This window comes from Nerophis ophidion, linkage group LG09 (genome assembly GCF_033978795.1).
Source record: "Nerophis ophidion isolate RoL-2023_Sa linkage group LG09, RoL_Noph_v1.0, whole genome shotgun sequence".
Taxonomy (NCBI): domain Eukaryota; kingdom Metazoa; phylum Chordata; class Actinopteri; order Syngnathiformes; family Syngnathidae; genus Nerophis; species Nerophis ophidion.
In genome coordinates this window covers 1,304,873-1,319,596 of record NC_084619.1, presented here as the reverse complement: position 1 = coordinate 1,319,596, position 14,724 = coordinate 1,304,873, and the positions used below count along the sequence as shown (strand labels likewise).

The following is a 14,724-nucleotide window of genomic DNA, read 5'->3' as shown; positions in this document are numbered from 1 at the left end:
AACCCCCAATTCCAAGCCTTGATGCTGAGTGCCAAGCAGGGAGGTAATGGCTCCCATTTTTATAGTCTTTGGTAGGACTCACAACCTACCGATCTCAGGGGACACACACTAACCACTGGGCCACTGAGTAAGTTTTTTATGGATCCGATTAGTGATGAGGTATTTGGTTTCGAACCATAAAGGTGGCAGCTCTGTGTACCTTTGAGCCGATTTCGCAGACGTCAACGGGGTCGTTGTCCCCGCAGCAGCCAGTGTCACTATCTCTGTGCCCTGGGTCTTCCCAAGTCTTAAACACACAGACATGCATACAAATAAGCAAACAAAAATGGCTTTTTAAAGATGTCCAGTTTGAGTCAAAAAAGGCACTAACCTGAGGAATGGCTCCGTAGTTCCAGATGTAGCCTTTATGAGGGAAAACATTAGCAACGTAACGCAGTTTGCCCTTCTTCACGTCTTGTTTTATTGGATTCAAGAGGTCTTTTGTGGCGATCTGGAGGAATAAGAATGTGCTTTTATTAGTTTTGTGACCTCCCAGCGAGAAGTGCAACCTGACACTTCACAACATGCCAAAGATCAAAGTGCTGATTGTCAAAAGCCTGAAGACCACAGGCCTGATCTACTAAGATTCTAAAAAACATGTACTAAATAGCATGTGGAAACTATAAAATTGTGTGGCCTTTTAGCGGGTGTGTTGCCAATGATTTACCAAGACTGCATGTACAACTGATACAAAAGTGGAAAAGGGGTGCAGACCACCCTATTTAAATAAGAATTTAGTGTGTGCAACTCAGCTGTCACCATGGAGACATTCATTGACCTCCACGTTCATGTGATCATGTGGTTAAGGCTGGGCGATATGGCCTTTTATTAATATCTCCATATTTTTGGGTCATGTCACGATGCGCGATATATATCTCCATATTTTACCTTAGCCTTGAATGAACACTTGATGCATATAATGACAGCAGTTTGATGATTCTATGTGTCTACATTCAAACATTCTTCCTCATACTGCATTCATATATGCTACTTTTAAACTTTCATGCAGAGAGGGAAATTACAACTAAGTCCATTGACCAAAACTGTATTTACTAAACAGTTATTAAGCAGTGGCACAAACATTCATGTCATTTCCAAACAGAAAGTTGCAAGATTGTCAGACATTTTAAAACAAGCTATTACTGCACTTTTGTGCATGATGTCACTAAGTTGACATATCAAAACAACAGTGAATTAAAGTGCACTTTTTGTAAAGAACGCCACTGCAGTAGTTAAAAACAAATAAAGTGCACTTTTGTGCATGATGTCACACAAGATATTTCAATAAGTGTCAAATAAAAATGAGCTGCGTAATAGGAAATCAAATAGTGGATGTCCTTCACTATGTGGTAGGTTCCTGTGGACTATCTCCTTCTGTTGTTGATTTTTTTTTTAATACGGTGTTGATCTGGAAATTGTTGCTTCAGCATTTTAAGGGTGTGGCACCGAACGGAGATGTTGACATGCAGTTTCAAGCACTCTTCATTCTATAGTAGGTGACTCTTCGAATGATGCTACAAATTGGCAGTGCTGCTACTTTTTGTAGCAACGATTTTGCCTCATAAATGTTCAACATCTCCCCGCTTGAAGCCAAACCACCGCCAGACGATGCACCCTGTGCTGCTTTTCTTGGGAATCAAATTTTTCCTCCATTTATTACCAGATTCGCACCTTCTTTCTCTCGTTTTACCACTGGCAACGCACCATTAGCAACACAACTAATGTTACCCATGTAGCTACCTCTCTGCTCGGGGAGGGCGTGTGACGTTGCACGCCTGACAGTATGTGACGTATGTAAGAAGGTGCGCTTGTTTATGTCTCTGTGAGAAGGAGAGACAAGAAAGAGTGGGAAACGCATGTAGTGTAATGCCGGCAACTAAAAGCAACTGTGTAAGAAGATATACTCGAATATCACGATATAGTCATTTTCTATATCGCACAGAGACAAACCCGCGATATATCGAGTGTATCGATAAATCCCCCAGCCCTACGTGAGAGTGGACAAGAATGTGTGTTTGCCCAACACATACGCTAAGTTAACTTTCGGTTTCGATTTCCCCCCAAGACGGCGCAAAAAGATGGACAAATGCGTATGAGGAAAGCGACCATTTTCCGAGAAAGCTCCAGACTTTAGACGGCTCGGTCCTCTCTTCTGTGCGGGTATTACTATTGTTTGTATTTACTTTATTTATTTATACATTTTTCCTCTGTTCACTACTTTTGTTTTACCTCTCATTCTGAATTTAAGATTTTCTGTGCCCTCCATGTTGTGATATCTGTGGGTTGCCGCATGTCTTCATGTGTATGTGCCTGAGGCTGGCAGTTAGCACATAAAGTAGCTGCAGGGTTGTGAATAAAAACAACTCGATGAGACGACAACTGTATCCCTTCTTTTATCGTTACATCAACACATGACACTCCTGACCTTACTTTTAATTTTGCCAGTCCTGGTTTTAGAGCAACAAACTCAACAGCATATGACGCTACTTCTGCATGTTGAATGGGGAGAAACAGCAGCAAGACAATCGCTTCATTCCAAGACTATGAAATATAATCTCTCCTCCACCACTAAAGTAGAAAAGAGAAACTGGAAATTGTGATGTATCATGATGTATGCTTGCATGTTCAAAATAAACTCAAACTCAAACTGAAAGTATAACTGACGTCAAAGACATGGTCAGTGAGGATAATTTTGTGTTTTCATGCGCTCCGATCTGAATGACTATCGGCATAAATCACCCGTTTCGATCAGAATCAAATTATATTTCAAACGTGTGATCAGAATATTCCAAATGGCGTGTTTACATAAAGCATTTTTATTCCGGATAGGCTTTTATCCGAGTAATTGTGTCCATGTGCACCTAGCTAATGAGTTACTTGAGTCATTCTCAAGACTTACGGATGCAGTCCTCCCAGCTAATGGGAGTCATACACATTTTTTATCGAGGCACCAGGACTTTTTGTTCTTCTGATACTGTAACGCGTTTGTTTTTTACTTTTGACCAAGTACAAACTGACCTTTCTGTCGTAATTAAATGATAAAACTCAATGAATGATGGGAGCTTTGGTGTTTGGAGCACAATCGAGAGGCTTTTCATTTTCATACACGCCATTTTTGATTCCAAATGATTAAAAAAAGTCCAGTTATTAGTTATTGTTCCTAAAACTATTCATACTCAATATAAAATAGAACTATTTGATATTCTTGCTATGTGTGCACACTGCAATGGTTGCCTGTTGTACATATTATTGCATACAAACATATTAGTGAAATTGTTCATGTTTCTAATATAAAATATCTAATACAATACAAAATTACAAACTAAAATCAATAACAGTTTTTTATATTTGCCCAAAATACAATTTCACCTTATTTGACTTATTTTTAGGGGTGTCAAATTATTGTGAGTAATTAGTTACAGTCATGCGGTTGATGTTAGATTTGGCTGTTGATGTTGGCTGCATTCAATAGCAGAGATAGAATAAATTATTTCCAACAAATAGTGGACAATTTTAACAATAAACAGAAGTATGTTTATGGTTTGTGTAAGTCTGAATGTTGTCTTGTTTTTAGCGTAGAGTAGACAGCTTTTTTTTATTTCTTAGCTTATAGCGAATCTTTCTATAAAACAAGCTATGGAGAAATGTGTATTTTGTCTAACATTCCGCTGAGTTTATCTATCATAACACAAATGGCCATCCATCCATCCATTTTCTGCCGCATGTCCCTCAATATAGTGATTCATGTATTACAAGTAGAATGAGGTGTATATTACATTTAAAATCAGAGCACACTTACATGTTTTAATGGCGCGTCATAAGGCGAGAACGCAGTCGCGTGCACCCAAGTGCAAGCAAAACTTGTAAGTAAATAACTTAATGTTCTCTTGGCTCCAAGCTCCACATTTGCAGCCTCAAAGTCACGCTGACCTTACTCTCTCGGCCTTCGTCTGCTCCAACGTTTCACTCTCTCTTTGTTTTCCTTTCTATAAGCAGCAGTTTATCGAATAGAATAAAATGGACTTTATTGTCATCACATTTGCATATAACGAGATTAAGGACTCCAAGGACTCCAGCGATCCTGTTCTGTCTCCCTGTAATGTTTGTCTAAACTTGAATGGGATTGTGCTGAAAATTTTAATTTTCCTGAAGGAACTCTCCTGACGGAATAAATAAAGTACTATCTAGTCTAATCTAATCTATCTAATTTAAGGTGCGGTAGTGGGAACAAATATGGGCACAAGAGGTAATAAAGGAAAAACAAACAATTGAAATAAACAGACTACTATCCAATAAAAAATAATAAGCAATCCTGTACAATATACAAAACACTATAGAAATACAACATACTGTACAATATAAAGAACAAGACAAGAGTACTGAAGTAATAAATAACAATCAGTGTGGGACGTAATGCATTCGAAGGGTAGTATTGCACAGTAGGGTATTAGGGTAGGATATTGTGTAGGGGGGAATTATTATTCCAAGTTACAGTTCAATATGGTGCTCAATATACTCCGTCTATTCAGGTTTAAACAGATAAGGTTGTGAATCCATTTAGAAATTCCTGGAATTTTTCTAAATCCTTAACCAACTTGTTTTTTGTCCTGAACATGAGGATTGTTTTGACGGTGGAACGGTTAAATTGGGTTGAAAAATGTAAAAGGAGTAGAACTTAATAAGGGTAAAATGGGTTACCAAAAAAATGTGAATTCCTGGAAATATTCTGAATGTGGAAAAAAGGTGGTTTGAATGTCCAGGATGAGTGGAATGTGTTGAAGTTGGAATGCTTTCAATAGGTTGAACAATGTGGGAATTGTTCAACTTGGAAAAATGTCCCATTTATTTCAATGGGAACTTCCTGGAAATGTGGGAATTTTGGGAAAAGCTGGATGTTTTGGCCCAGTGGTTAGAGTGTCCACCCCGAGATCTGGAGGTTGTGAGTTCAAACTCCGGCCGAGTCATTCCAAAGAATATAAAAATATAGCGAAGGACATACACTATTTGATTTCCTATTATGCAGCTCATTTTTATTTGACACTTATGAAAATATCTTGTGTGACATCATGCACAAAAGTGTACTTAATTTGTTTCAAACTATTGTAGTGGTGTTCTGTACAAAAAGTGCACTTTAATTTAGTGTTGTGTTGATTTAGCTTGTTTTAAAATGTCTCTGACAATCTTGCACTTTCTGTTTTGTAAATTACATGAATGTTTGTGCCACGGCTTAATAACTGTTTGATAAATGCAGTTTTGGTAAATTGACTTACCGTATTTCCTTGAATTGCCGCCGGGGCGCTAATTATTTTAAAACCTCTTCTCACTCTGGCGCTTACCAAAGGCATGCGGTAAATTTAGCCCTGCGCTTATAAATTTGAGTGTGATGTAAGGATACCATCATGAAAAGCACATTTAATTAAAAAAAATGTTATTATGGTCTTACCTTAACTTATAAATGAAGTCCATGCGCAGCTCCTTCTGATCAAAAGCATCAATAACTTTTTTATAGAAGTCTTCCTTATCTTTCTTCAGTTTTATAAGTCTCTCTGTCTCAATGGAGATCTTCTTTTGTTACCTCCTGCTTCGATTGAAAGTCCAGTTTAGAAAACTGTTTTATTTTAGATATGTAATCCTCCATGTTAAAAGTGCAAGCGAGAGGAAAAAATAAAGGATCGCTGCTCACTCTTGCTGCTTGTTGTCACTTCTTCTGCAGCCGAGTAGTCGCAAGAAGGATCACTAGCGCCCTCTACCACCAGGAGGTGGGAGTCATTTAATGACTCATATTTGACACACGCAGCTACGGTATATTAATAAAACATAGCTGCTTATTGTTCTTTTTAGCATATTCAATAGCTTGGATCTTAAATCCTACTGAATAGCTCTTAATCTTCTTCCCTTTATGCGATTTCAAATTATTGAAATCAGCTTCCTCCATTTTGAAAATGATGACAGGTGAAGTGTCACTCGTGACGTGACGAGTTTGACCCGGCGGAAATTCTAAGCATATGCTAATTATTTTGCGAAACGAGTTTAACACAGCAGAAATTTTAGACATGCGCTAATAAAAATATTTTGTGAAACGAGTTTGACCCGGCGGTAATGCTAAGCATGCGCTAATTATTTTGCGAAAAGAGTTTGACCCGGCAGTAATTCTAGGCAGGCGCATACTATATACCCGGCGGCAATTCAAGGAAATACGGTAGTTGTGATTTCCCTCTCTGCATGAAAGTGTAAAAGTAGCATATATGAATGCAGTATGAAGAAGAATGTTTGAATGTAGACACATAGAATCATCATACTGCTGTCATTATATGCATCAAGTGTTCATTCAAGGCTAAGGTAAAATATTGAGATATATATCGTGTATCGTAATATGGCTTAAAAATATCGAGATATTAATAAAAGGCCATATCGCCCAGCCCTACCTCCAAGAATCGAATCGAATAGTGCGGTGCCCAAAGATCCACACCCATACTTGACAGCACTCTTTATTAGGGACCGAATGTCCCTTTGGGACAGAGGACCCTATTGTATTTGCAAGGTTTTATTATTATTCTTCTTTATTATTCAGACTCTTTGCGCTGTAATTTGACCCCCTTAAAATGCTTCCAACCTCACCAAATTTTACACACACACCGGTATGGCACACCTTGCCATCTAATAAAAAAACCAAACCCCAAAATTTAAAATTGCGCTCTAGCGCCCACTAGGAAAAAACACAGACAGAAATGCTTGTAACTTCCGTTAGGAATGTCGTACAGACATGAAACAAAAACCTCCATGTAGGTCTGACTTAGACCTTGACTTCATACACTGACTTCCTTCAGCAAAAATCAATAGGAAGTTGGCAAAAACCCCTTCAAAACCAAATTTTCCTAAAAACTTTAATTTTTGAAGTGAAGTGAATTATATTTATATAGCGCTTTTCTCTAGTGACTCAAAGCGCTTTACATAGTGAAACCCAATATCTACGTCACATTTAAAGCAGTGTGGGTGGCACTGGGAGCAGGTGGGTAAAGTGTCTTGCCCAAGGACACAACGGCAGTGACTAGAATGGCAGAAGCGGGAATCGAACCTGCAACCCTAAAGTTGCTGACACGGTCGCTCTACCAACCGAGCTATACTGCCCCTTTGAGCTGTAATTTGACCCCCTTAAAATGCTTCAAAAACCCACCAAACTGGACACACACATCAGGACTGGCGAAAATTGCGATCTAATAAAAAAAACAAACCCCAAAACTCAAAATCGCGCTCTAGCGCCCCCTAGGAATAAAACACAGACAAAACTGCTCCAAGGAAGAAAACACAGACAAAACGGTGTGTAACTTCCAGTAGGAATGTCGGAGAGACATGACACAAAAACCTCTATGTAGGTCTCACTTAGACCTACATTTTAATAATTGACATCCTTCAGCAATATTTAACAGGAAGTTGGCAATTACCCCTTCAAAACAAAAGTTTTGTAAAAACCCATCACCTTTTTTTCAAACATTATGGGTGACGGAAAGAAGTTGTACAGTGATGTGTATTAATAAACCTGTTTTATTATTTGACAGTTATACATGGAACTCATTTCAAATTTGGTGGTATTTAGTGTGTGGCATACAAAGTAAAAAATAATATTTTGAGAACCTGAATGGATATATATACGTTGGGTAAGTTTGCTTTATCCAAAGGCAGCGCTCTAAATCAAGTTACTTACTTGACTGCTTTAAGCAAGCAGCACCTACCTCCATCTTTGCGTTAGTCCATCTTGGCACCTCAACAACCATGTGAAAGAGGTCCTATGAAGAGAGAAAAACATTATTCACCATCCTTTACTGACATTCCTTTACACTACTGATGTTTAAACAGAGCTAACAATACAGTTACTGTTGTAGCTGGCTTCAAAAAGGGAGGGACAGATGACTCCACAAGTCACAGGAGAGACAGTGATTCCCAATAGACTATGACCTCACATTGCTGGTAAACATTACCTAATGCTATTGTAATATTGCAGTGGGCGGCTCAATTAGAACGGCTGTATTCCCAACATTGAGGACATTAACAAGGAAGTTCAGTGTTCTTATACCTGTTTCTCATTGGCATATATTGGTATGTCATGGAATGGTGAGATGTACTTCCCCTCTGAATTTTCTGCAAGACAATAAAAAAAGAGGAAAACATTTGTTAATAATGATGCATTTAGGACAAATATAGTGCCTGTCAAAGTTTGAGAAGAAATACAGTAAATGCTCCAATTATGTCTAACTATAGCACCACATTGCACATTTTTTTGCAGTTTTTTCTAAGGATATTTTACAACATGTTTGCCCTAAATTAGGCTTTTTCAAGCATAAACATTTTAATACTAAAGTATATTATATATATATATATATATATATATGTATAAATGTTTATTTGAAATAGGGACAGATACAGAAACATAGACATCTGAAACTGTTATCCAATGTATGCATCATAGTGTTTGTAGCCCAAGCTAACTTACAACACTTGTCCCTAACAACAACAACAACAACACAGATCCAACATCATTGAAATAGGAAAATAAAAAGTATAAGGCAAAGATGAGTCGATAATAATGATAAGAGTGATAATACAGACAAAGTGCAAACTGGATAAAAAAACAATAATAATAATAAGAATAACAGACAAAGTGCAGACTAGATTAAAAAAAACAACAATAATAATTTTAATAACACAGACAAAGTGCAGACTAGATAAAAAACAATGAGTAAAAACTGAACATGGGAACACGATTGTTTCTCAACTAACCACAATTGTGTTTGTTTTGTGAAAGTGACAAGTGCAGGTATACTTTTCAAAGTGTCAGGTAGAAAGTTCCACAGTTGTGGTCCTTTTATTGAAAAGGCAGTCTGGGCAAAAGATGTTTTACAGAATTGAATGTAATAGTTGCCTTTTCACATGACTCGGTGGGTGGATCTGGTACCGCTTTACAGTCTTGGAGTTGCCTTGCAGAGCAATTGGGGAGCAGAGTTATCCAAACATTTAAAAAGCAGTTTGACAGTGTGTGACAAAATTAAATTGGCAAACTTAAAATATTGTATTTGGTTAAAATTTGGCAATGATGATATCGTATACTGTTCTTGTCTAGTAGGACTTTCAAGGCACGGCTATAAAGACGTGGCGAAGTTGGGAGAGTGGCCGTGCCAGCAATCTGAGGGTTACTGGTTCAATCCCCACCTTCTACCATCCTAGTCACGTCTGTTGTGTCCTTGAGCAAGCACATCACCCTTGCTCCTGATGGGACCTGGTTAGCGCCTTGCATGGCAGCTCCCGCCATCAGTGTGTGAATGTGGAAATAGTGTCAAAGCGCTTTGAGTTCCTTAAAAAATTAGGTATATAAAAGTGCTATACAAGAATAAGCCATGCTGGGTTTCACTATGTAAAAGCGCTTTGAGTCACTAGAGAAAAGCGCTATATAAATATAATTCACTTCACATATACTGTAATATTGTACATGGTAATGTTATATATTGTATATATTATATAAAAATAATATATCAGTATATATAATATACTGTATATAGAATGTGTAAATATTACATATACACTATATTGCCAAAAGTATTTGGCCACCTGCCTTTACTCACAGATAAACTTGAAGTGGAATTGTCCAAAATGTTTTGGTATCCTGGAGCATCCAACATTCCTTTCACTGGAGCTAAGCGGCCAAGCCCAACTCCTGATAAACCAACCCCACACCATAATTCCTCCTCCACCAAATTTCTCACTTGGCACAATGCAGTCCAAAATGTACTGTTCCCCTGGCAACCTCCAAAGCCAGACTGGTCCATCAGAATGCCAGATGGACAAGCATAACTCATTAGTTCAGAGGAGGTGTCTCCACAGCTCTAGAGTCCAGTGGGGACGTGCTTTACACCACAGCATCCCACGCCTTGTTGTATGGTTTAGATGCAGCTGCTCGGCCATGGAAAGCCATTCCATGAAGCTCTCTGCGTACTGTACGTGGGCTAATTGGCAGGTCACATGAAGTTTGGAGCTCGCTAGCAACTGACTGTGCAGAAAGTCTTTGCACTATGCGCTTCTGCATCCACTGAACCCTCTTTGTCAGTTTACGTGGCCTACCACTTGGTGGCTGACTTCCCAAACTCTTCACTTTTCTTATTATAAAGTTGACTTTGGAATATTTAGGAGCAAGAACATTTCACAACTGGATTTGTTGCACAGGTGGCATCCTATGACAGATGTTTGTAGAAACAGTCTTCATGCCTAAGTGCTTGATTTGATACACCGGGCCAAGTGGTTAAGACACCTTATTCTCATCATTTGGGTGGGTGCCCAAATTCTTTTGGCAAAATAGTGTGTGTTATATTTTATATAGCTACTACGATACATTTTCAGTCTACTTTATAGGTGCATTATCCTTTCCATTAGGGCTGGGCGATATCAATCAATCAATGTTTTTTCATATAGCCCTAAATCTCAAGTGTCTCAAAGGGCTGCACGAACCACAACACAAACCACAACGACATCCTCGGTAGAGCCCACATAAGGGCAAGGAAAACTCACCCCAGTGGGACGTCGGTGACAGTGACAATGATGACTATGAGAAACCTTGGAGAGGACCTCAGATGTGGGCAACCCCCCCCCCTCTAGGGGACCGAAAGCAATGGATGTCGAGCGGGTCTAACATGATACTGTGAAAGTTCAACCCATAGTGGATTCGATACAACCGTATCGATATACACGATATATCGCGGGTTGGTCTCTGTGCGATATAGAAAATGACTAAATCGTGATATTGGAGTATACGTTCTCACACAGTTGCTTTTAGCTGCGGGCATTACACTACAGGCTCTTCTCACTCTTTCCTGTCTCTCCTTCTCACAGACAAGCGCACCTTCTTACATACTGTTACTTCATACGTCACATACTGTTACTTCATACGTCACATACTGTTACTTCATACGTCACATACTGTTACTTCATACGTCACATACTGTTACTTCATACGTCACATACTGTTACTTCATACGTCACATACTGTTACTTCGTACGTCACATACTGTTACTTCGTACGTCACATACTGTTACTTCATACGTCACATACTGTTACTTCATACGTCACATACTGTTACTTCATACGTCACATACTGTTACTTCGCACGTCACATACTGTTACTTCGCACGTCACATACTGTTACTTCGTACGTCACATACTGTTACTTCGTACGTCACATACTGTTACTTCTTACGTCACTTACTGTTACTTCATACGTCACATACTGTTACTTCATACGTCACTTACTGTTACTTCATACGTCACATACTGTTACTTCGTACGTCACATACTGTTACTTCGCACGTCACATACTGTTACTTCGCACGTCACATACTGTTACTTCGTACGTCACATACTGTTACTTCGTACGTCACATACTGTTACTTCGTACGTCACATACTGTTACTTCATACGTCACATACTGTTACTTCATACGTCACATACTGTTACTTCATACGTCACATACTGTTACTTCGCACGTCACATACTGTTACTTCGCACGTCACATACTGTTACTTCGTACGTCACATACTGTTACTTCGTACGTCACATACTGTTACTTCTTACGTCACTTACTGTTACTTCATACGTCACATACTGTTACTTCATACGTCACTTACTGTTACTTCATACGTCACATACTGTTACTTCGTACGTCACATACTGTTACTTCATACGTCACATACTGTTACTTCATACGTCACTTACTGTTACTTCATACGTCACTTACTGTTACTTCATACGTCACTTACTGTTACTTCATACGTCACATACTGTTACTTCGCACGTCACATACTGTTACTTCGCACGTCACATACTGTTACTTCGTACGTCACATACTGTTACTTCGTACGTCACATACTGTTACTTCGTACGTCACATACTGTTACTTCGTACGTCACATACTGTTACTTCGTACGTCACTTACTGTTACTTCATACGTCACATACTGTTACTTCATACGTCACATACTGTTACTTCATACGTCACATACTGTTACTTCATACGTCACATACTGTTACTTCGTACGTCGCATACTGTTACTTCGTACGTCATACTGTTACTTCATACGTCACATACTGTTACTTCGTACGTCGCATACTGTTACTTCATACGTCACATACTGTTACTTCGTACGTCACATACTGTTACTTCGTACGTCACATACTGTTACTTCGTACGTCACATACTGTTACTTCGTACGTCACATACTGTTACTTCATACGTCACTTACTGTTACTTCATACGTCACATACTGTTACTTCATACGTCACATACTGTTACTTCATATGTCACATACTGTTACTTCATACGTCACATACTGTTACTTCGTACGTCACATACTGTTACTTCGTACGTCATACTGTTACTTCATACGTCACATACTGTTACTTCGTACGTCACATACTGTTACTTCGTACGTCACATACTGTTACTTCGTACGTCACATACTGTTACTTCATACGTCACATACTGTTACTTCGTACGTCACATACTGTTACTTCATACGTCACATACTGTTACTTCATACGTCACATACTGTTACTTCATACGTCACATACTGTTACTTCATACGTCACATACTGTTACTTCGTACGTCACATACTGTTACTTCATACGTCACATACGTATACGCCCTCGCGGAGCAGAGAGGTAGCAGCATGGTTAACGTTAGCTGTGATGCTAGCGGAGCCGTGCGAGTGGAAATACGAGAGAAAGAAGGTGCGAATGAAGGAAGAAGTAATTCCCAAGAAAAACAGTAGGGGGTCCATCGTCTGCTACTTCCGGTACAGGCAAGGCTTTTTTATTAGCGACCAAAAGTTGCCAACTTTAACGTCGATGTTCTCTACCAAATCCTTTCAGCAAAAATATGGCAATATCGCGAAATCATCTAGTATGACACATGCTATCCCCGTTTAAATAAGAACATCTCATTTCAGTAGGCCTTTAACTTAGCTACTGTATGGAACAGTTTCCCTCATGGATCATTTTAAATTGTGTCTAAGTCTAAGATTATTTGTGGTAGAGGCAGTAAAAACTACACCAGGAAATTGCCCAGTGCCACTCATTACATTGGTTGTTTATAGTGTAATAGTCATTTTATTACAGCACACTGGTGTCAAGTTGGGTTCAAAGATCGTCTCCTGCCCACAAATGGAGATGATCTACTCCATTTGAGCGGTTATTGTTAAGACATTGTTCGATTTGGCTGAGTGATGATGTAGATCCCAAGCCGATACACAACTAGTGCGATATCGAAGGGTCGTGTATGTATCATCCCGGAGCCCTTTTCCCATCCCTAAATAATAGGTTGTGAGACGAGTTTTTCCATTAGTTTAGGCGACCTGACAAACCGGTTTGATACAACAGTCAATATGCATGACTTACAGACAGTGGAGAAAGAAATGAATAACAAAAGAGTGAATAATACAAGGAAAAGTTGAGTCCAAAATGATGAAATCTGATGGCAACATTGAATGAATAAGTGACACGTGGGAGGTTAGAGCTAGCATTGACGTGCTCACTCACCTCCTTAAAAGAGGAAAATGAACATATTGTGCGTCCGCTACTTACTGAAGAACAAGCGGTAGCTCAGGGAGTTGGGGTTCCCCCTCTCTTCCACGGTGAAGCTCATGGTTGAAGGCAGGTTCCGATGAAGGATGGCCGCCAAGAGAGGACTTCAAGAGGGGGACACTTCACGCAGGAGGGCGGAGGGGACGTGCGCATGCGCATTGAGATGGTGAGACATTCAGGGAGTGTCGGAGACTCCAACATCTGTTTCGAGAGAAAAAGAGTGACGACATACCAACACAAATTTACCGGTAGTTGAACTTAGGGAGTTATTCACCTCCCCAAAATGTATATATTTAATTCTGTCTATTTTTTTAAGTTTAGTGTGAACGGTCCAGGTTACTTAGTCAGGGGTTTGTTCTAAAATAAAGGCCCAAAATTTAAGTCAAATCCATACTGGAACTACCGTATTTCCTTAAATTGCCGCCGGGGCGCTAATTAATTTAAAACCTCTCCTCACTCCCGCGCTTACCAAAGGCATGCGGTAAAAGTAAGCATGCGCTAATTATTTTAAAACCTCTTCTCACTCCGGCACTTACCAAAGGTATGCAGTAAAAAATTGAGTGTGATGTAAGCTTCTCTTAATCTTCTTCCCTTTATGCGATTTCAAATGACCGGTATTGAAATCAGCCACCTTCATTTTGAAAATGATGACATCACAAGTTTGACCAGGTGGTAATACTAAGCATGCGCTAATTATTTTGGGAAGCGAGTTTGACCCGGCAGTAATTCAAGGCAGGCGCATATATTATACGCCCTGTGGCAATTCAAGGAAATACGGTATATTGATATACTGCAATGGTTCTTAATAGGGGTGTGGAAGAAATTTGATTCGAATATGAATCGCGATTCTCACGTTATGCGATTCAGAATCGATTCACCTTTTTTTTTTTAATATTTTTTTATTTTAATCAATCCAACAAAACAATACACAATAATACCATAACAATGCAATCCAATCCCAAAACCAAACCTGACTCAGCAACACTTAGAACTGCAATAAACAGAGCAAATGAGGAGACACAAACACAACACAGAACAAACCAAAAGTAATGAAACAAAAATGA

General features: G+C 39.1%; 1 protein-coding gene across 2 annotated transcripts in view; it reads right to left on the bottom strand.

Moving 5' to 3' along the window:
* ppa1b (inorganic pyrophosphatase 1b) overlaps positions 1 to 13,822 on the bottom strand; it is a 21,465-nt gene extending 7,643 nt beyond the window's left edge. For both annotated transcript variants that reach the window (XM_061910021.1, XM_061910022.1), the window contains exons 1-5: positions 13,661 to 13,822; positions 8,111 to 8,175; positions 7,770 to 7,823; positions 371 to 490; positions 200 to 286 (exon numbers count right to left, since the gene is read on the bottom strand). In XM_061910021.1, the coding sequence (XP_061766005.1) occupies positions 200 to 286; positions 371 to 490; positions 7,770 to 7,823; positions 8,111 to 8,175; positions 13,661 to 13,721 (387 nt within the window). In that variant the 5' untranslated portion in view covers positions 13,722 to 13,822. The remainder of the gene's footprint in view (positions 1 to 199; positions 287 to 370; positions 491 to 7,769; positions 7,824 to 8,110; positions 8,176 to 13,660) is intronic.
* Between the last annotated feature and the right edge of the window lie 902 nt (positions 13,823 to 14,724).